General features: G+C 44.3%; 1 protein-coding gene across 1 annotated transcript in view; it reads left to right on the top strand.

The window, feature by feature from the left end:
* MALRD1 (MAM and LDL receptor class A domain containing 1) overlaps positions 1-23,995 on the top strand; it is a 954,719-nt gene that overhangs the window by 254,063 nt on the left and 676,661 nt on the right. The window contains exon 21 of the mRNA XM_029587045.1: positions 4,279-4,455. Coding sequence (XP_029442905.1) covers positions 4,279-4,455 — 177 coding nt within the window. The remainder of the gene's footprint in view (positions 1-4,278; positions 4,456-23,995) is intronic.

Below are 23,995 nucleotides of genomic sequence, written 5' to 3'. Positions count from 1 at the left end.
TTTTCAAATTGCAATCTGCCTCATTTGGACTATTGGAACCCTACGGATAGGGTAAGCTGTGTCAGGTGGGGAGTGGGGGGGGGGGGAGAAATAGGGGAAGGCTCAGTGGGAGATTAATTGTTTTATTTCAATGGTGCTGGGGTATTTTTGGTGGAAGAGGGGGGAGCACCACCCCTTTCTTTACATTTTTTCACTTTGGTGTTTATTTCAGTCTAAGTACATAAAACAAATGAAATAAACATCAAGTGAAAAGAAAAATTTGAAAAAAGAAAAATATTTATCTGTGCACCCTAGCTTTTAATATTAACAACAATGTAAGTCTTGAATAAAGTTGGTAAAACTGTAAGCATCCCACAAAGTATGGCATGGTTATTAAAGCGCTAATGTCAGAAGGGATAAACCAAATAATTTCAGGTGTGTAGAATTATCCTTTTGGGCTATGCAATAAATGTGGCAAAAATCAGGACTAATGCAGTCACAATCATTATATATTTTGTTTCTTTAATATATAGATAGAATTGTGTTTAAAAGTGTGCTAAAGCTGGTTGTCAAAATGAGCTTGAGTTTAATTAGATTGGAGTGGCATAATATCATCAACTACAGTGAAAGAATCTTACTCATCAGATTGCTACAGCTCCTCACTCCAATTAAAGATCATTGCTTAAAGACCTAAAAACAAATATAGAACTATTTGTAATACTTTCTTGAAGCTTATTTAATAGGTGTTCAAAAAAAGGCTTTGATATGATGGTTATTAAGCTCACATAAATGGTATAAATCGACAGAGGAAGTTCTTCAGAACAAATTAATCCCTGCAATCTAAAATACACACACAGCTCGTATGACATTATTAAAGGTCCTTTATTGAAGAAAGGGGGTCATCTTTTATTTGTTACAACTGATAAAATATCAGTACAGAAACAGAGAAAATGATGGCAAATAAAGATTGTAAGGACTATCTTGTTTGCCTAGTTCTGATGCAACATCAGAGAGCAATGGTTTTTAACCCAGGCCTTGGACGCATCCAGCCAGCCAGGTTTCAGAATACACAAAGATGGTAACTTTTAAAATGGCACGCAGGCACACACTGGCACACGTGCGTCGGCGCGCACCCAGGGATGTGGCGATTTTGTAACTTGTGCGCGTGTCAGAAAATAACCCGAGCGTGTGCACGTCTGCCTAATTTTAAGTGGGCGTGCACGTGCACACATAAATCCCATTTCTACTGCGTTGTTAGGTTATTAAAAAACTGGCAGGCATCCATTCCATGACCAATTTCACCAGTTCATCCACCAGTTTGCCCATTGTTGAGCTAGGTCCTCAAAACTCACCCTGGTTTAATAGCCTGCACTCCCCCCAGTTACCCCAGATCCTTTAATCCCCTCCTAAACGGCAGATTTTTTTTTTAAATAACTTACACCTCCTCCAATACTTACACGCCCTAGTGCATGGTGGACATGGGCGTGTACCGGAGCGTGTAACTATTTATGTGCACATCTCAAGGTTACACCCCAAAACACCCATGCCCCACCCATACCAGGCCCATACCATGCCCCTTTTTGAAATCGAGAAAGATGTGCGCACAGCAGGAGATACACACACATTTGAGTGGCTTTTAAAATTCGATGTGTGTGTGTGCGATCCCAACTTGTGCCCGCATCTCCCAATTTTGGCACGCATTGGACTTTTAAAATCTACCTCACAATGAATACACGTGAAATATATTTGCATTCACTGCCTCCATTTTATGTAAATAAATCTCATGCATATTTATTCTGGATATCCTAAAAACCACATTGGCTGGGTGTATCCTGAGATCTGGGTTGTGAACCACCACTGTAGAGCAGAGGTCCAAAACTATGGCCTGGTAGTTGATTCCAGCCCACCGATTCTGGTACACCTGTATTCACTTAAAAAAACATCTAGTGTCACATGGCCCAGTTAGGCATATCAGGACACATTCAAAAAATACAGTTTGTACTACCAAATGAGACTGCAGCCCATGCAGTGCCTGCATGTCATCCGTAGAGGACCTCCACAACTGGTGCATCATATGTTGGAACCTCCACAGCCGACAGGTCATCAGTGGGGGCCCAATAAAATTACCTGTGTCACGTGACCTACTAATCCCAAAATGGTGGTAAATGCTGCGGTGCTAATGGGATACCCAATGCCACCAGCTGATGAGGAAGACCTGTGTCACAACACAACCAGTGATGCAGTGCAGGCTGGATGTTGCTATGGATAAAACTACTGCAGAGAACACTGTGCATAAGAAGCAGGCTGCAGGTGAGGAGAAGGGTGGAGAGAGTTGCAACAGGAGCGCAAGTGAGAATGCTTCCAGCAATGCAAGAGGCATGGGTGAGAGGGAGGGGAGAAGAGAGAGGTGAATGAGTAAGTGGAGAAGGAGGGAAGGGGAGGGGGAGGGAGATGGAAGTGGGGATGGCAGGCAGATGAGAGAGGGGAGTGCTTTCACTACGCACAAACACACATACACCCCGCCCTCTGTACCTTGCCCCACTCCTGACTCACCCAGAGGGCAGATACAGGGGAAGACGAGGGAAAGGTTCCTAGGGGGAATGATAGGGTAGCCAACTTCTAAGAAATCTAGAAATATTTTACGGACACTTTATCTGCCACACCCCTGGGAACCCTGACTCCCTCGACTCCACCCTGGACCTCTGAATATCAACCTTGTTAAGTCTGAGGTGGTGGTGAATTATCCAGGCGACAATGTCAGCCAGGCAGGCATAGTTAAACTGTGGAATTCATTGCCAGGGGATGTGGTTTCAGCAGTTAGTGATACTGGGTTTAAAAAAGGTTGGGATACGTTCCTAGAGTTTAAATCCATAAACTGCTATTACGGTAATTAATAAGCAATAGTAATTTGTGATCTATCTCATGTTTGGGTACTTGACAGGTACATATGACTTGGATTGCCACTGTTGGAAAGAGGATACTGGGCTGACCCAGTATGGCATTTCTTATGTTCTTATGTAGATCTGGGAGTTATCAAAATAAAGATGGTTCTGAAAGTTATGGGAGGAGATCAGAGCACTGTGGGAACAAGTGTAGACAGTGAAGAAAAGAGGTCCCAAGACAGAGCCCTGAGACTCGTCAATTGATACTGAGATAGATGTAGAGTAGGATCCAGTAGAGCAGGGCTTCCCAAACCTGTTGTGGGACCCCACAGCCAGTAGAGTTTTCAGGATATCCACAATAAATATGCATGATATAAATTTGCATATCATACGTATTCATTGTGGATATTCTGAAAACCTGACTGGCTGTGGGGTTCCCAGGACAGGTTTGGGAAGCTCTTCGTGAGAGCAGGTCAGCAATCAGTTTTAACCAATCACATCAAACAGCTTTCATCTCCATTTCTTCCAAAAATCTGTGGTTGCTATTGATGACCATATCTAGAAAAAAAGCAGAATCTCTTGTCTCCTTGTGATCCAAGTTTTTGTAAACCACAAGATTTTAGGGGTGAAAACAATTTTTTTATTTAATTTTATTTAATTTATTTAATGTGAAAGAAAACAATGAAAAAAAAATTATATTGGCTGCAGGCTCCTCCCTCTCTTACCTGTTCAACCTGTGCCTCTAAATTTCTTCAGCCTCGACTTCCCACCCCCTTAGCTCCTCTTAAAGGATCCTCGGGGGTCCAAATGGGGCAGGAGCAGTTCCCAGTCACTCCTGGCCCAGCAGTGCCATATTCCAAAAATTGGCACCAGCTGGCTTAGAGCGCAGCACCAGTGGGACAGGAGCAACTGGGCGTTGCCCCTGCCCTATGTAGACCTCCTATGGGGTAAGATTGAAAAGAACTGTGGGTACATGGTTGGGCAAACTGGGGAACAAGCCCAGGGAGTTTGTTTAGTAGTAGGGGACTGGTTATGCCTTTAAAAGAAAAAGAAATAAAACATGAACACAATTTTATTTTTTTTCTTTTGTTCCCCAAACAAACTGAAAGCACGTCCTTACCAAATTTATTCCATGAAAGGAGACAGAATGGATACTCAGATGTTCCAAGAACTCCAGGATAATATTTTATAAATTGCAGACAAAACCTCTAGAGATTTGCTATTACTCTTTAATAAAGTGTACTGAAATGGCTGTATTTCAACCTTTGAAGACACGCAGGTTTAATAGATCTTCCTTTGTCTAGACTCTAAATGTCTGTTAGATATTAAAGATTCTTTCTGTACTTATTGACTCTCAAATAGCAGCTTCATTGTTCAAAAAATATATCACAAATTCTCATAAAATGTTATTTTTAAGGTACTTTGCCAGAACCATCAACAGTTACATTAGAAACTTCTGCTCCTGTTACTCTTCCTGCTCACAACTGCACAGATGAAGAATTTTTCTGCAGATCTACTGGCCACTGTATTTCAGCCATCCATAAATGCGACTTTAGAGCTGATTGCTCTGATGGATCAGATGAATTTACATGTGGTGAGTGAAATCACATTTATTGGCAAAGAAATAATTCTGAAAAATATTAACAGTAAATATCTAGGCCTTTGGTTTTTCCATACGAATGGTTCTGAAATTGCTTTGCTCACCCAACTACTGGGTGAGATGGGACATTTTTAGAAGCAAAGGTTTAACTGTATCCTGTAATTCCCAAAGTTAGCTGGTTAAAAGGCTAATTTACTAACTTGCGTTATAATAATGTTCTGTTGCCCACTTAATGCAGGTTATTTGCTGATAATGCATGTTAATTGCTGATAATGCACTTTAATCTTCAACAACACAGCTTAGTACACAAAATTATCAGGCCCAACATGAGTTAAAAGTAATGAGCTGCATCATATTCAAATGAATGCAGATCAACTATGAAAAAAGAATACAGCTTGCAGTATACTTCACAAGCCAAGTCATTCTCAGATAGTTCACTACACCTCAAGAGGTGTAATTAACATTTCTGCTGAAAACATCACTAGGTTAACAAATCTGATGATGCCCCCAGGGCAGAAATTTAAAGGTGCCACCAGTCCAGAAATCCATAGTAGTCTAGTGGAGAAGTGCATCACTGCACCTTCACCAGGGCCATCAATAATGGAAAATAATGTCCCTCCCCTCTGTTTAAGTCCTTCCTCCCTGCTGAAAAGCCCTGTCTCTTTTAAAAAAAACCCATTAGTGTTCCTTCTCCCCCCAGATGTTTACCCCCCATCCCTCACATCCCTGAGCCTCCTTTGACTTACCTTGAGCTCTCTGGGGTTCTCGTATGGGCAGAAGCATTCATCACTTGCTCCTGTCCTGCTGGCATCATTTTCCAAAATGACTCCAGATGGTTCCAGGCATTCCTTTGCCCATCACAGGGTCAACTGGCACTATTTGGGAAAATGGCACCAGTAGGGTAAATCCAGGGAAGGTTGTAGGTGGGAGATAGGTTCCAAAAGGGGTGGGGGGTGAGAAGCCTATTTTATTAAAAGGAGCATAGCTTGACAACGTGAGGATGGTGCTTAACATGGGGGAGGAGTTGTCATTTGTTTCTTTATTGCTGGCTTGGGTGGAGGTGCAGGAAGGGGATCAAGCCCTTCTCCACCAGACCACTTGGGATTTCCAGATGGTCTACTTTGACTAGGTCCGGCAGTCCCTTTGAAAGATGGTGGCCCTGAAATGTGTGGCTGCCATCAATTGACGCCATGATGGGGAACATGTGATATTTCCTCCTGTGTCAATGCACATAAAATTCCTCTGGGATTTATAAAACCGTAGTACTCAGGTACCGCAGTTTATAAATCACACAGTAATTTTCTCAAGGTGAAGCATCATAAAAATGAACTGTTTTACTGCAGCTCAGCAATTTGGCCCCTGAACTTTTTAAAAATTGACCTCTAAGAGTTCAAGTCATCAAATTTGAGAACTAGAAAATTGCACTGCCAAAGTTATTTATCAAGTTTGGTGAATAAAAATATTCACATCCAATGTTAAAAAATATGATTCTTAGGCATTACATATCTAGATAAAATCAAATATAATCCTTTACATGGGCTGTTAGCCAGCTCTTACTCTGAATTGCATATGTAAGGAGGACCCAGAAATGTAGTTACTCTTGTTAGTGTAGTCAGTGGTCTCAACCTAACTCTGCCTGTGAATGATGTCAGAGTAGAGTAGGAGTGGTTAAAAAAGGATGACGTTCCCCAATGGGAGATGTCTGAGAGAGGTTTCTGAAAGTCAGTGGAGATAAAGAGGTAGTTTTAAGGAATAGAGATGTAAGTTCCTATTAGTCTCTAAAGGGAGTGCTTCAAAGATTTGAATAAAAGAAGATTGTCCTTTGTGGGAGCTCAGAGAGAAAGATCCTGAAGTGTTGCTGACTGAAAAATAAATCAGGCAGAGGCTCATTTGATTGTGAGACGTGAGAGGAGTTAGAGAGAAATAGAAAGAGCTGCATCCAGAAAAAGGTACTGAGAAAAGTCAGCAAAAGAAGGTTCCAACCCCAGAGAGCTTACCTGCCAATGTGTTCAGCATTTTGCTAATGTGAGAGATTGAGCTAATTTTTAGTGCCTTTTGGACTTTATTTCCAGAACTGTTTGGTGCACTGATTCTTAATATGCTGCTGTGGATTTTTTTTTTCTGCTATCTGTGATGAATAAAGACTTTTATTTCAGAAGAACAGCATTTACGTGTGCAGGATGGTGTTTTTGTGACTTTGACTGGACAGGTGTCCAGAAGACCTGAAAATAGAAAACCCCAAGGGTCTTGAAAAAGTGATTCCTTTCCCCTACCCCCTGGGTGAGAAGGACCCATGTGGCATAGATATTTCTCTGGCCCATGACCATCCCAGTGAGCACCTGTGACTGTGTCTAGATTAGGACAGCAGCAATGCATAATTGTTAAATTCATTATAATAAGAATACCCTAATTAAACCCTTTTAGATATGTGGAGTCACTTTTCTGACCTTACTACCATCTGAAGTTGGGCAGAGAAACAAATGTAACCCCTGTCCCACTTTTAGCTACGTCACACAGGCACATCCTGAAACTGTGGAGACGTCATGCACCCCATGGGGCTCTCGGGTTCTTGTGGAATGGTAATGATTTGACAAAATGTATATCTTCTTCTGGTCACATGCATAGCAGAAAAACAAAATCCAAGCAGTCACAGAATTACAATTCAGCAGTCAGCTCAAGGGGGTTCCTCTAACTCCCAGACTCCTTTCAAGATACTCCTTAGAGGAGTCCCTCTTTTGGTACCTACCTGGTAATAATTTCTCCTTCTTTTCTAACTTATGCAGGGTAGTTTTTCTGCATCAGAATGACACCCTTTCTCACTTCATTGATTTTCCTTTATGTATCTCCATGTAGACCTTGGAAGAAATTCCTGCTACCTCTTTCCTAAGTGCCAGACCTCTTCAAATACTGGCCATTTTCCTTCGTGGTGACTGGACAATTCCAAGGTCTAGTTCCATATTTTCAAAAACTCACAGATATGAATGACTCCCAAAAGAGCTAGAAACCTGGGATAGGACTCCCCTCCAAAGAAATCTCTTCAAGATTTTAGAGTCCCCTATGACTTCTCCAAGTCTCAAACTCCCTCTCCTGAGTCCCAGGCACTCTGACCTTGAGCCTTGGATGCCTGTCGAGGAAAGAGCCAGAAGAAAAAGAACCTTCTGGCACATTTATTTTGCTGAATCTCCAAAAGCCCAGGTATCTCACAACTGGAAAGTGTCAGAAATACCACTATACCTCCTCTCTGACATCATGGCTCTGTGTTTGTGACGTCACATGCCTCATTAGTAAGGAATATTTTAAGACCTTTTAAACAAAGAATGATCCCACCATGATGTTGAGCTAAGGGCAAGAAAACATGAACATTAGGGATGCTCATGACAAAAAATGTAATTTAGTTTCTGAATTAATTTCATGATCTTTAAAGTGTTCTGTTAGGGAGTTGCCTGCTAGGCAGCCTTATCCTACCTTCTGGACTCCTGTAATGATGCCTCTTCACCAGCAGATTTCCTCAGCATGCCTTACCTCTAGCCTTGCTAAACTCCTCCTTTCTGCCTGTGCCACAACCAGACCTCAGCTATATGTAAACCAGCCTTGCCTGAAGTTCCTTATCTTCTCATGGTGTCACTTCTGGCACCGTGACTTGACCTTTATTCTTGCCTTGCCTTGTGGCCTACAGGCCTTCTAGCTTTTTGCTTTGTCTAGCGTTGTGGTCTTCAGGCCTTCTAGTCTCTTGCCATGTCCTGAAGCCCTTGGGCCTGTCTTACCTTGTTCCTTATCTTGAGGCCTCTAGCCTATTCTCTTTTGTATCCTGCCTTGGGGCGTTTGGGCCTATTTTGTCTGTTCCTAGCCATGTTGCCTTTGGGCTTCTGTGTTCTTTGTTCGTTGTTTCCCTTGTTTGTCTTGACTAGTCCTGCCCTAAGTCTGCCTTGTTGGTATTGCCCTATCTGTTCCAGATTCCAGTCCTGCCTTGTCCCACCCTTGACTTATCTAGTTCCAAGTCCTGCTTAGTATCCAGCCTTACCTTGCCTTGCCTTGCCAGCCAAGCCTGCCTGCCTTGTCCAAGCCTTGCCTTCAGCTTTGCCTGTCCGACCTTGCCTGTCCAGCCTTGCCTGTCTGGCCCTGCCTTCAGCCTTGCCTATCCAGCCTTGCTGTGCATAGTCGGGTTCCAGCCTGTGCTGACTCACAACTATGATGAACTTCCACTGTAGAGACCTACTGGCCCCCAGAACTGCCATAGAGACTTACTAGCCCCCAGAACCCAAGGGTACAACCTGTGGGGAGGGGGCTGGCTAGTCAGAAGACCGGCCCTTATCTTGCTCCGAGTCCTGCCTGCAGTCCCATGTCGCTCCCCAGATGGGTTTCCCAGACTTCGGGGCCAGTAACATGTTTTTAATCATCTTGCCACTAACATAAAAAATCTGGAAATCCAAGCAAAGGGAAATTGCATTTTAAAAATGTCAGCATTTCCATTAGCTGTGCCAGCATTTCCATTTTAAAAATGCCAGCTTTTCCATTAACCTTGAACAATGAGGGCTCACAATGTCTCTGGTAATTGAAAAGACACGTTCACTGGGAACACTGGTTGGTGAGCAAGATATATGCTGCACACCATTTTGGCTAGGTCTGGCCAGACTGTGGACTTATATTCTCAATATTCAAACACATCTATGTCTGGGTCCTTGATAGGCTCTATCAGATAATGTGTCAGATAGTGCCAGATAGTGACCTTTGCACTGAGTTCTCCTTTGCTTGGGTGGACTGAGATCCATTCTTCCAGCCAGCTGCTTTCACTCTGGCTTGTGCCAGGAAACATGAATCTTGGTGGGCAACGTGGCTATGGTGGAGGAGGAAGTGCTAGTTGTCTGGGTGCTACTCCTGCTTATACTACTCTCTGAGGTAGCTATTGTTTCCTCCTGTGCTACACCCCTACACTGCCCATGCCTCTGGTGCTCCTCCTGACAGACCAACCATTCCAGCATCTGCTTCATCTGGGGATCAAGCAGTGATGCAAAATATATGTTATTTTCTGTCAGAGGTATCAGTTTCTTTTCTCATGTACTTGATCCTGCAAGCAGTCCATAAACTGCAATACCTCTGCTTTCATTCGTACGTCCTGCTGGAAGCCCTCTAACTTTTCCATCAGACAATTTACTATTGAGAACACATCATCCAAGGTGGAGCTTCTGGAACTCATGACCTCTGTGGCATCCTTGAAGGACTTCAGGATATCTACCAGCTGCCTCGTGACTGCCCAGCCATGGTGCCCCAGGGGTCAATTCACACCTGTCCTTATTTCTGAGACTGATTATGAATGGGAGTCTGCTGTGGCACTAACCCCTGCAGCATCAGGTACGATGAATTCCAGTGGGTGCCAATATTGAAATTGAGGCGCTTGAGAGGGATCCCGATTTCCTCTTGCTTCTCTTGGAGAAGTTGCTCTGCCTTTATTTACATTTCGGTGGAAGTGCCCTGCATTTTCCTGAACTTCTCTAAAAGCTATGCAAAGTATTCATTCTGATAGGTCTGGGATCCCAGCCCCAGGGCATCCTTCCCTACCAGGTGCAGAGTGTGTGCAAAACATTGGATAACTTCTAAGCCCTCATTGTGAATTCCCTTAACAATATTTGAGCCATTGTCTATGACAAAGAAACTTGCATTTACACTCTTAGCTCTCCTGTACAGTTGGGAAAGGCCCTTATGGCCTATTATATCTATTGCCAGCTCCTCATAAACCATGGAAACATGTGGCCATGGATTTTGTCACAGACCTCCATTTTTCTAATGGTTGTACTTCCATCTGGTTATGGTAGACCGGTTCTCAAAATTGGCTCACTTCATACCACTCCCCAGACTCCCTTCAATTCCAGAACTGGCTTGTCTGTTTTTCCAGCATATCTTTCAACTCCTTAGCTTACCAAAACATATTCTCTCAAACCGCAGAGTATAATTTATAGCAGGGTTTTGGAAAAGTCTATGCAGAAAGTTTGGAATTTCATTGTTCTTTACCTTGGCATACCATCTATAGAGCAATGGGCAGATGGAAAAACCAACCAAATCTTTAGAGGATTCTTGAAGGCCTATGTAAATCAGCGACAAGGTGATTGCTCACCACTCCTTTTCTGGGCAGAATTTTTCCATGGAGAGTCAACAGGCTCCGCACTTTTTCAGATCTTGTATGGCAGACACCCATAGGTACCACTCCTTATGTCAGTGATGGTCCCATGTCCTGTAGCTGACCTCATAACTCAGGATTTGGGAGATTTATAGCAAAGGACCCATCAGCCGCTCATTTCAACGGTGGAAAAATACAAAATACAAGCAGATAAAAAATGATGACTGGAACCTCAACTGAAACTAGGAAATTTAATCTGGCTTAATACCTGTAACCTAGGATTGAAGAACCCCTCTGCCAAGTTTTCACCTCAGTTTGTTGGGCCATTCCCCATCATCTAGAAGGTTGGACCAGTGGCATACCACTTAAATTGCCACCTACCTTCAGAATCCACAATGTCTTTCACGTCTTCCTCCTTAAACCTTTACTGTTATCCTGGTCCTCATGCTTTCCCTCCAAACCAATGGAATGGACTGCAGAAAAGGACACTGAGTATGAAGTTTAACAGATCCTTGATTCTAAGTGTATCTGAAACAAACTTTACTATCTTATTGCTCGGAAAGCTTTTGGACTCAAAGAAAACCCTTGGATTCTGGCTTCAGCGTCCAGGCTCCTCGGCTCAACTGAGAATTCTATTGCTTCTTCCCATGTAAGTCTAAGCCTAGGGTTTTGGGGAACAGGCTTAGGAATGGGTACTGTAAAGTTTTGGCTGGCCTTGAAACAGCCCCGACCGGCCACATTCACCTCCAGGTCCCAACGCCACCGATCAGGGGTGACACAAGGCAATCTGCTGCTTGAGGCGAGGGATGAGATGTGCCCCCGCCTCGCCCTCCTCACCCTGCCCCTCGCCTCATCCCCTGCCACCACCCCTCTCACCCATATACTATCACATACACACACATACATACTCTTATTCCCACCCATAACCTCTCACACATGGGATGACACACTCTCAGGCTCTCTCTCCCCCCTCCCCCCCACCACAAGCTCTTACTCACCCAGATTCTCTCATACATACACACACTCTCACTCTTACTGGCTCCCTCACAATCACACATACACACACACATCCAGGCAAGCTCCCATTCAATCTCACACTGCTCCCCCCCCCCCCCGCCCTCCAGGCATGCACACATTCATTCTCTCTAACACACACACACACAGACACTCACACACACACACACACACACAGAAACCCCCAGGCAGGCACCAATTAATTCTCTCTCTCACACACACATACATACATACCCAGGCAGGCACCGATTCATTTTCACACACACCCACCCACTCACCCACATACATACACACCCAGGCAGGCACCAATTCATTTTCACACACACCCACCCACCCACCAACACAGGCACCAATTCATTTTCACACACACACATACCCAGGCAGGCACCCATTCATTCACTTATCCACACCCAAGCAGTTACACATACGCACCCACACATAGGCTCTCACCCTTCTACCAACACACACACACAAGTAGTCACCCATCTACAATCTAAGGGGGTCATTTATCAAAATGCGATAAGGTGTTTTCGCATGCGTTAAGGGCTTATCGCATGCAAAAAGCCCTGTTAAATAGGAGGAGTTAGGGGCGGAGAGTGGGCTGGGTTAGGCTGTCTGTGAAGAGCTATCGCACAGCCATAACGCTGATTTTAACTACACCTCTTTGGATTGCGTTAGGCTGTGCGATAGCTGCCGTGATGTAAGAATTTATCGCCATAAGTCCTATTTCAGGTGAATTGACAGGTCTGGGGGGGAGAGAGAGAGAGAGAGAGAGAGAGAGAGAGAGAGAGAGAGAGAGAGAGAGAGAGAGAGAGAGCACGCCTGGCCATAATGTCATTTCCATAGGTAGGTATTTGTATCCCTATGGTAGGCCCACCTAGTAACTCGAGGTGGGGGTTTAGGTAAGAGTGTAGGGGGTTAGGGGCCACTTTGACATTCTATGTGACACCTACGAACAGAACAATGGTCTCTTGTGAAGATAAAGTGGCCCCTAACCCCTTACACTCTTACCTAAACCCCACCACGAGTTACTAGGTGGGCCTACCATAGGGATACAAATATCTACCTATGGAAATGACATTATGGCCAGGCGTGCTCTCTCTCTCTCTCTCTCACCATTAACAATGGTCCCCTGGTGGTTGAATGACAGAAATACAACAGGTCTGGCACTTATCACAGAATCTGTATCACAATTTGCACTAACTTAGTTCTTCGCACAGGTAATTAGCACAAATTGCAATAAATGCTATATTAGCATAAAACACACCCCTTTTGCTATCGCATGCGGTACTTACCGCATTTCGATAAATCCACCCCTCAGATACAATCTAAGAACATTGTGTATATGAAGTTTGGCATAGTCATGCATGACACCAATTTTCCAAGCAAACATTTAAGCATAAGTCTAAATTTGAAAATTATCCCACCAAATTTACCTACAGAAATTACACCTGATAAAATGTCTGCACAAATTTTCCATGAAAAATTATGTACATCATTTTTAGAATCCAAAAGTATGTGCCTGTGTCTAAACACCTCCCCAACCCTGACCCCAGAAATACCTCAGCTCAGTCCAGGTAAACTTGGGCACATACATAACATATGCATGTAGGTTTACTCGCATATCATGAGAGCAATTTTGTAAAAGGCCTTTTCTGTGCATAAAATGTTTTTATTCGCAGAAGTCCCTTTGAAAATTACCCTCTACATGCTTTAGATTCCACCTAAGAGCTCTAATTATAGACCTTAGTTTAATAATTGTAATTGTTCAATTATTTAAACCAAACAAACATTCTTTATTTGTTCTGCTCTAAATCTCCAAGGACTGCAGGATCCAATAGCTATATAGAATTCTAAAAACAGATGCTCATGCTAATAAAATATTATTAGGGCTGTGGCCAGCACATAATCATAACACTTCTTTAATTCTAAATCTAATGAGAAGAACAAACAAATATGATTTTGTTTAGAAATGGAATTTAAGATATCCCCTCATCTTAATTTTCAGTGATATTTTTGGAAAATAAATACTAGAAAAACATTTCCCATGTACCACATTTGTAAACTACAGACAATGAATGCACTAATAACAATTACAGTTCTTTACTTGGAATAGCATTATATCAGAACTAGTCTGCTGTACATTAGGCTATGCATAAGCATAGAGGCTGTGAAATACAGAGCACATTATGACATCTACTGTTTAATATGCCATTCCCTTCCTAATAATTCCTAACATTCTGTTTGCTTTTTTGACTGCCACAGCACCCTGAGCTGATGATTTCAATGTATTTTCCAATATGACGCCTAGATCTCTTTCCTGGGTGGTAACTAACTCCTAAGATAGAACCTAACATTGTGTAACTACAGCAAGGGTTATTTTTCCCTATATGCATTATCCTATTTATTTATTTATTTGAAAGGTCTTTTATACCGATATTAGTCAGAACATCATATCGGTTTACATCGAATTGTAGGAAGGAAATTACAAAAAACAGAGGAGTGGGGAAGGGGAGCAATGAAACCAATAGGAGAGCGAGGAAAGCGCAGGAACAAATCAACAGGCAAACTTTAGGACCTAGAGAACTAGAGCAGAGTAAAATTAAAAAACATTATACCATTACAATTCACGGGGGAAGATTAATGGTTTGGGGGGAAGGCTTGTTTGATAGGGGTGTGCATTCGTTTTCACCGTATTTGTAATCCGCAACTTATTTTTAGCGATCCGCAAAATACGTTGGGAGGCGAAACGCATCGCGACTCCCAACGTATTCAACAGATTTCTGTTGAATACGATGAACCTAAATAAACATTTAAACCCCCACCCTCCTGACCCTTCAAGACTTACCAAACTCCCTGGTGGTCCGGAACTTTTGGCCAGCTTGGGGGGGCCTCCTGACCCCCCCAAGCTGGCCAAAAGTTCCGGTTGGGTCCAACGGGGGTCCCGGAGCGACCTCCTGCCACATGACCTACCTGTCACGTGGTAGGAGCACAAGATGGCGCCGGTGACCATGTGACAGGGGCTGACCAATGGCATCGGCAGCCCCTGTGACACAGGCTATCGGCGCCGTGAGGAAATCGCAAACGAGTGCAGGGATGGCTTCCTGACTCCCCGCTGGACCACCAGGGAGTTTTGGTAAGTCTTGGGGGGGGATTAAGGAGGGTGGGGGGGGGTTAAATTTTTATTTAGGGAACCGGGAAACGTATGGATAGATCCACAACTTATGGATTTCTCCATACTTCCATATTCAACTGAATCGACCCTCAACGACAACGTATCACAAACGCAACAAAAACTTTTTGTCTGCACATCCCTATTGTTTGAAAAGCCAAGTCTTTAATTGGGATCTGAATTTTATAATGCATGGTTCTAGCCTGAGGTGGGTTGGAAGGGAGTTCCAGTGCATGGGGTCAGCAAAGGAGAGTGCCCGATCCCTCGTGGATGTGAGGTGTGCTTTCTTTAAGGAGGGCACATGGAGGGACCCTTTGTTTGAGGTCCTCATGGGCCGTTTCAGGCATGTGAGGCGGAAATCTGCCATTTGGAAGCGCAATCTTCCAGTCTCACAAGATCCTCCTGCAATTTATCACAATCCGCTTGAGATTTAACTACTCTACATAATTTTGTGTCATCCGCAAATTTGATCACCTCATTTGTCATACCCCTTTCTAGATCATTTATAAAAATATTAGAAAGCACAAGTCCAGTCCAGATCCCCAAGGCACATCACTGTTTACCATTTTCCACTGTGAAAACAGACCATTTAATTCTACTCTGTTTCCTGTCTTTTAACTATCACAAAAAAACATTGCATCCAATCCCATAACTTTTTAGCTTTCTTAGAAGCCTCTCATGAGGGATTTTGTTGAACACCTTCTGAAAATCCAAATACAACACATCTACTGGTTCACCTTTGCCCACATGTTTATTCATCCCTTCAAATAAATGTAAGAGATTTGTGAGGCAAAACTTCCCTTGGGTAAATCCATGCTGGCTGTGTCCCATTAAACCATGTCTACCTAAATATTTTGTGATTTTATTCTTTATAACAGTTTCCATGATTTTCCCAGCACTGAATTCAGACTCACCAGTCTACAGTTTCCCGAATCACGCCTGGAGCCCTTTTTAAATATTGGGGTTACATTGGCCACCTTCCAGTCTTAAGGTACAATAGATGAAATTAATAATAGCTTACAAATTAATTGAAACAGGTCAGAAATTTCATTTTTTTTTAGTTCTTTAAGAACCCTGGGGTATATACCATCCGGTCTAGTTGATTTACTACTCTTCAGTTTGTCAATCTGGCCTACCATGTCTTTCAGGTTCACTATGATTTGGTTCAGTTCATCTGAATCATCACCTTTAAAAACCATCTCTGGAATGGGCATCTCCCCAACATCCTTTTCAGTAAACACCAAAGAATTCATTTAGTCTTTCCACAATGGCCTTATCTTCCCTAAGTTCCCCTTTAACCCCTCGAACATCTAACAGTTCAACTGACTCCCTTGCAGGCTTTCTGCTTCGGATATATTTTAAAATGTTGTTATTTTTAGTTTTTGCCTCTATGCTCAACTTATTTTCAAATTCTTTCTTAGCCTGCCTTATCAATGTCTTACATTTAACTTGCCAGTGCTTATGGGCAAAAGGCTGACAAAAAGCTGATTAATAAAATGCTCCCCATTCTATGGTAGAATTCAGTCAATAGCGGATAATAGTATTCTAAGAATAAATAAAACGTTGTTCCTTTCTTCACCAAAAATTGGATATGTTATCCCCATGTTGTTGATGGTAGATAACAAAAAAGCGGATATCATTTACAGATGATGGAAGCCCAGCCAATGTTTCACAATCAGTGTTATTTTAGCTGTGCGAACACAGTTCTTATGTTGGATAATGTGAGTCTTGATGGATCCAATTTTTTGTCCTATATACAAAACTCCACAAGGACATAGAATCACATTAATTACTTTAGTGTTACAATCTGTCCTGCTCTATAAGCAAAATGGAACCTGTTTACAAGGGAACAAAAAAGAGTCTATCTCTAAACAGTTCAGGCAATCTGAACTGGTACTGCACTTAAAATGTTTTGCAGAGGAATTGATGTGTGAAGGACTGGGTTGAGGAAAGGTATGAACCAACTGATCTCTTAGGTTCTAACTACAGGTATATGCAAAAATTGGTTCTGCCATTAGTTTGTCACATATGGTCAAAATGTTCTAATGATGCTTTATAATTTGTTGAATGGAAACAATCTGAGACATGTAAAGTAAAATACAAACCATTCGGTCAGGAGGAGCTATGGCTGTGTAGTTAATACAGGTTTCTATTAGTAAATAATGCCCTCTTGTAAGCCATTTTTAAAATTTTATTTGAATAGCCTATCATCTTAAATTTTGCTGTCATGACCGTTGCCTGTCGTCTATATTCTTGTATTGTGGACAAATGTGCCTTAGTTGTAAAAACTGACCTGTTGGTATACTGATAAGTGTGAATAGCAGTCATCATATTCCCATTTATATTAAAAATAGTTAGGTCCAAAAATGCTATCCGATATTTATGACTAGTGAATGTAAATAAACACACACACACACACACACACACACACACACATGCATATATTATATATTATAATGCTGATAGCCAGTGTCATCTTGTCAGCTTAGATTCTCTAAATGTTATAGAGCTCTTTATTCTGACCGGCTCTTGTTTGAATGGTTCTGAGCCTGCTATTTGATCTATTCCTGTTTTACTTTGTCTCTGAATGTGTTGTTTTGTCTCTTCCTGTTGGTCCCTCGACCAAATGCAACCTGGAAGTGACTCATTTCATATGGGGCTTTCAGCTGGGAAAAGACTCTTGGCAACCTAATAGCACTCTTATGTCCTCATCAAGCTCAGAAGGATCACTCTCTCATCTCTATTTCCCATCAACTGCTTGTCCCTACTTTGCACTAGTAGTCACAACTTCTACCAAAGCTGCATTGTCATTATCTGATTACTGAGAGACAGAGACTCATACAGCTAAACCGGGTTGCTATCTGAATGGCTAATCTTGATTCAGTTCACAGTGAGCATTGAACTATTTCTTAATTCTAATAATGTTGTTTTGGCATTCAAGAAGTGAGTTCTCTGATATTTGGAAGTTGGGAGAAAAGAAGATTTAGCTGACTGTTTAGCAAGTCAAGCAAAGGAAGACAAGTTGTAAGAACAGTACAGGTTCATATTTTTTTAAAGTTATGTTCTAATTGTAAACTGTACCCTTGTCTAGATTTTAAGTCATTTAGAAAAGTAATTGAGGCATTGGTTATATCTTATTGGAACTATTGTAATTGCCTTGCACTGATCTTCCTGTGAGTCTAGTGCACAGGCTGCAAGTAGATCAGATGCAGCAGTGATAGTTATTTTTAGATGCTTAGGTATTCTACTTAATTTTGTTATGTTTACTGCATTGGCTTCTGGTTGGGTCACAGTACAATTTAAAATTTTGTTCTTCACATTTTAAACTTTAAGAGGTAACAAGCTATGCATTTTAGGAATAAATTAGAATAGCACAACCCTCTCAACAGCTGTGGTCTAGTCAAGGTGCTCTATTTTTCTTACCAATAATTAAAGTAATTGTAAGAGATTTGGAATAGGGTTTTCTCAATATTTATTCCTTTTTATGGATTAAGCTTCCAGTGAATATGAGAACTAAAAAAATTACTTCCGCTTTCATAAGTGGCAGAACACTTGATTATACCCCTAAAGTTGGTTCCTGGATATAGGCTCATTGAACATAGGGAACTGCAGTGTGATTTGTAATATTTTATTTACATTTTAACGTTAGGATTTTAATCTGTACCTTGTAGGTTGTGTTTTGTATTGTCTATTGTTTTTAGTGGTATTTTCTATGCTGTATGCATTTTTGCGTTATTGTGTGTTGATATATGCACACCAGTTCGTATGTCCTGTCTAAGGCCAGAGAAGTGATTTAGAGATGTTTTTGAATAAATAAATATGTACCCTTTTTGCAGATGAAGCAGCCCTTGTGCAATTTTACAGTGTGTGTATGCATCATCCACTTAGTCCTTCATGCAAAAATTTTCATATACAGTAAATGTTAAGATTCATGGGTTTCATAGACCCTTGGCCCAAGGTGGAGGTTGATACTACATGAGGGGTGGAGCCCCACAGGTCCTTACAATCGGGAGGCGAGGTCAGCTGCAGCAGAGGACACGACTGTAGTACAGTAGAGTGAGAACGTCCTGTGTCACTGCCATGTGTTCGTAGGTACCTGCATTGAGATTTACTGTGAGATATCCCGAGGAGCGGGGCGAAGAGGCACAATTCAGAGGAGTCACAGTATTTAGGCAGGACTGAAGCTATAAGTGCCAGAGCAGGAACCTCCAAGAAGGGGAGCACTAGGCAGGCCCCGAGGAGCGGGGAGCGCAAAGACAGGATTTTCTGGAGGAGTGATGCAGAGATTGTGCCGAGCGGTGGGACAGCATGGCAACAGAGTCTCTGGTGTGATGACATAGGGGCTGCCCCGAGGAGCAGGGAAGCACAGAGTCCAGACTCTGATGTAGTGACGCGGGCTGCCCTGAGGAGCGGGAAAGTGTAGAATCAAGTCTACGATAAAGTGACGTAAAAGTTGCCCTGCAGAGCGGGGAAGCATTGAATGCAGGTCTTCGGTATGATAAGGTAGAGACTGCTCCAAGGACCGGGGAAGCGTAGAGATGGGATCCGTGATAGACAGTGCTTGAGGCAACTCCGAGGAGCGGAGAAGCGAGCAGGCAGGAACTCTGGTGAGGAGTGCAGAAGCTACCCCGAGGAGCGGGGAAGCCTGGAGACCAGGTCTCCCAAAGGAAGCTCAAGCAGGCTCCCAAGGAGCGGGTACCCAATCCAGAGTCCAGATCTGCAGGTGGAAACCCAAGGCAAGAACCACGGGTCCAGAGAGGCAGGAACAATCACCAGTGAGGCGAAGGAATTCATTGCCAAGTTGGTTAGCATAGGCCAAGGGAGGTGCTTATGAATCCCAAGCTTGTGCTGTCATCAGTCAGGGATGCCCCTGAAGTTCCTGCCATTGTGCCTTTAAATTGAGGCCCGGTGGTGTGTGTGCGCGCCTAGGAAGGACCAGAGTTGGCAAGTAGGTTGGCGGCATCTCAACCACCACAAGGAGTCTTGAGAGCCAGGAGGTACGCTGCAATAGCATCTAGCCATAGACACAAGTTCACCGGGAGAGGAGAGCAGTGCAATACATGACATGAGTTGCATTGGCCATGGCCGCCCACTGCCGACAGTCATAACAGTCCCCCACTTCCTAAGGCCCCTCCGGGGGTTTGGGTTTTCGAGGATGTATGGCATGGAACTGCTTGATAAGGTCCTTGTCAAAGATATTGGTGGCAGGCTCTCAACTGTTCTCTTATGGCCCCAAACCCTCCCAAGACAGGAGGTACTCTCACTTTTTTTCATATTTCCTCAAATCAAGGACATCTTGGATTTGGTATGTCACGTCCGCCTCAGATGACAGTGGTTGAGGATCCAGTGGTTTTTTGGAGAAGCCAGGCAATACCAAGGGCTTTAATAGTGATATATGGAAGGCATTGTGGATTTTGAGAGAGGAGGGCAGCTGGAATTTGTAGGTGACTGGACCCAAACGGTGGAGCACTGGAAAGGGACCAATGTACCTGGGAGCAAAGTGAGCCGAAGGCAGCTTGAGTCGGATAAACCGGGTGCTGAGCAACACATTGTCGCCCGGTTTAAACTGGGGAGCTTCATGATGATGTGCATCAAAGCACTACTTTGACCTTTGGGTTGCTTGCTGTAGCAGCTGCTTCGTGCTGTTCCAAAGTTGATACAACTCCTGGGTGGTCGACTGGGCTCCTGGTAATGGAACAAATAGTGGAAGCAGAAACGGTGGCAGAGGCTGACGTCCATAGACCACCTGGAATGGTGATGAGCCAGTGGATGCGGACTGATTTGAATTCAGGGTGAACTCTGCCCAGGGAAGGGGGTCGGCCCAATCATTCTGCTGTAGGTTAACATAGGCCAGTAGAAAATGTTTCAGAATCCTATTTGTTCTCTCTGTTTGTCCATTGGCTTGGGGGTGATAAGCCAAGGTGAAATGTAAAGAGATATTGAACTTTTTGAAGAGAGATCTCCAGAATCAGGCAGTAAACTGGACTCCATGGTCCAAGAGGATATGTTAGGGAAGGCCGAGGAGCCGGAACACATGATGAATGAACAATTTTGCCAGCTGCAGTGCTGAAGGGAGACCAGGCAGAGCCATGAAGTGGGCCATTTTTTTTAAAAACGGTCAACGGTGACCCAAATGGTGTTGTTGCCTCTGGAGGAAGGAAATTCCACGATGAAATCTGTCTCGATTTGGATCCATGGCTCACTCGGAATAGGCAGTGGTTGCAAGAGTCCCCACAGGCGTCCCACTGGAGGCTTATGGTGGGTGCAAATGGGACAAGATTCTACATAGGCCTGTGTGTCTTTCTTCATCATAGGCCACCAGTAAAACTGCTGAAGTGTGGAGAGCGTTCTCGACTGTCCTAGATGTCCTGCAGTCAGGGAGTCGTGACCTCAACGGAGAACCCTCTGGCGTAACTGACGAGGGACCACTGTCTTCCCAGGTGGTACTGGAAAAGTGGCTGACAGGATGACCTGGCGGGGACAATTATGTGCTGTGGGGTGTCATGGACATCCTCCGGAATGAAAGGATCTGGAGAGCACATCGGCTTGGCAATTTTTGTTGGCTGTTCGGTAGCACAGCAAGAAATTAAATCGGGTAAAAAAGAGGGCCCAACGGGCCTGACGATGGTGCAAGCATTGAGCACATGTAAATACTCAAGGTTTTTGTGGTCGATATACACTGTGATCTGGTGTTGGGCTCCCTCGAGCCAGGGACACCATTCCTCGAAAGCTAGCTTAATAGCTAGCAGCTCCCTTTCCCTGATCATGTAGTTCCGTTCTGCCAGAGAGAAGCGTCTGGGAAAAAAAGGAGCACGGATGTAAGGTATGGGTAGTTGAGTACTGGCTTAGAACCACCCCTACTCCCATGTTGGAGGCATCAACCTCGACAATGAATGGGCGTCTGGGATCCGGATGGCAGAGACACGGCTCTCGGAGATGTTGTAACCACGGCAGTCCCAGAACTACAGGATGTATGGCTTTGTACAGAATGTGAAAGGAAATGGTCTCCACATGCAGAGATCCCGTGTGGAGCAGGATAGGAGCTGTGGTGTGGGTGACCTCACCAGATAGTGGCTCTCCGTAGATGGATGAGAGAAATAAAGGTACTGGGGAGCAGATGGTGGGAATCCGGAGGTGCTCAGTCAATTGTTTTAAAATAAAATTCCCACCAGCCCCAGAGTCCACTAAGGCCAGGGTGTGGAACTCCTGATTGTCCAGCTTGATGGAGACAGGCAATATCAATGGAGGAGAAGGCAAAGTCAGGACTAGGAGCAGTCCTCCTGCTGAACCTAGGCCTGGGAGTTTCCCGGACAGACGGAGCATGTGGCTATGGCATGTCCAGATTTGCCGCAGTATAAGCAGAGACATGATTGCTGGCGGTGGCGTTGTTCCTTGTGAGAAAGTCTGCTCCAGCCCATTTGCATAGGCTCTTCCTCAGTTTTACTCTGAGCCATGTTCAGCCTGGGTGAAGACGAGCGTTGAATTCGGGACGAGCTTGTCATAGGTTTTTGGACGCTCTAGACTTCTGCGAGCGCTCCTGCAGATGGCGGCCGATGCAAACAGCAAGGTCTACTAATGAGTCCAGAGATGCAGGCAATTCATGAGCCGCCAACTCATTTTTGATCCGAGAACTCAGTCCTTCGAGAAAAATGGATCATAAGCAGTCTGAGTCCCAATGTTGGAGGTGGAGAAGTGAGGATCCACAAGCGGGTCTTCTGCCAGAGTTGTTGAAGATAGAGTGAAATAAGGCAAGGAACCCTGGCAGGTCTTGAAGAAATGGGTCAGCATGCTCCCAGAGGGGTGATGCCCAGGCCAAGGCCTTGCCATCCAGGAGGGAAAGGATGGAGGTAGTCTTGGTAATCACATCTGGGAAGTAAGCTGGTTGCAGGTAGAAGTGCATGTTACATTGATTCAGGAAACCTTCACATAAGAAGGTTCCCAGAAAAGCGTGGAGGTGTTGGTAAGGGCATGGTAGGCCGAGGAGCCAGCATAGAGATGGAAGGGTTGAGCTTGGGAGACATCGTGGTGGCAGTCACTGCGGCATCTAAACGAGAGCTCAAGTTATCCATGGCTGCTGCTAGTGTTTCCAGGAACATTTGTTGCTCACTGATTCGTTGTGTCAGGCCAGGGATGGCCTGTATAGCTGAGACCTCTGCCGGGTCTATGACTTGGCAATCTATTAGGATTCATGGGTTTCGTGGAACCTTGGCCCGAGGTGGAGATTGATACTATCTGAGGGGTGGAGCCCCACAGGTCCTCACCGTCGGGAGGTGAGGTCAGCTGCAGCAGGGGACACGACTGTTGTTCAGTAGAGTGAGAACATCCTGGGTCACTTCCACGTGATCGCAGGTACCTGCACTGATATTTTCTGTGAGGTGTCCTGAGGACCGGGATGAAGAGGCACAGTTCAGAGGAGTCACAGTATTTAGGTAGGACTGAAGCTATAAGTGCCAGAGCAGGAATCTCTGATAGATAGAGGAGCACTAGGCAGGCCCCCAGGAGCGGGGAGTGCAAAGACAGGATCATCTGGAGGAGTCAATGCAGAGACTATCCCGAGGGGCGGGACAGCATGGCAACAGAGTCTCTGGTAGAGATGTGCTTCGTTTTTTTCTACCGGGTCGTTTTTCAGTTCGAATACTTCGTGGTATAATTCGGGTCTTCTCGTTTCGTTTTCGGGTCGTTTGCCCGAAAACGAAACGAGAAACCCGAAACCGGACCGAAAAACGAATCGGTAACGAAGCGAAAAAAAAAAAACCACCCCAAGCATTTAAAAACAATTGTAAGCATTTTCGTACATATATAACAACCCCCCCCCCCCATCCCGATCCCTCCCCAAGACTTACGAAGATCCCTGGTGGTCCAGCGGAGTCCCGGCTTCCATTTGCCATGCCCTCCGTGCCCTAGTTCGTGCCAGTGCAAGCCGCGCGCCAAAATGGTGCCGAATAGCCCGAACGACCATGTCACAGGGGCTTTCGGCGCTATTGGTCAGCCCCTGTCACATGGCCATCGGTGCCATCTTGTGCTCCTATCATGTGACAGGAGCTGACCAATGGCGCTGAAAGCCTCTGTGACATAGTATGGGCAAAGGCTATCGGCGCCATTTTGGTTACTGGCAGCCGAAAACAAAATCGCTTTCGGACCCTTGCTGGACCCCCAGGGATTATTGGCAAGCCTTGGGGGGGTCAGGAGCCCCCTCCTGACCCCCCCAAGGCTCCTGACCCCCCCAAGGCTTGCCA

The sequence above is a fragment of the Rhinatrema bivittatum genome, chromosome 2, assembly GCF_901001135.1.
Source record: "Rhinatrema bivittatum chromosome 2, aRhiBiv1.1, whole genome shotgun sequence".
Lineage (NCBI taxonomy): Eukaryota > Metazoa > Chordata > Amphibia > Gymnophiona > Rhinatrematidae > Rhinatrema > Rhinatrema bivittatum.
The sequence above is the reverse complement of the archived record's forward strand: the minus strand, read 5'-3'. Positions and strand labels throughout refer to the sequence as shown.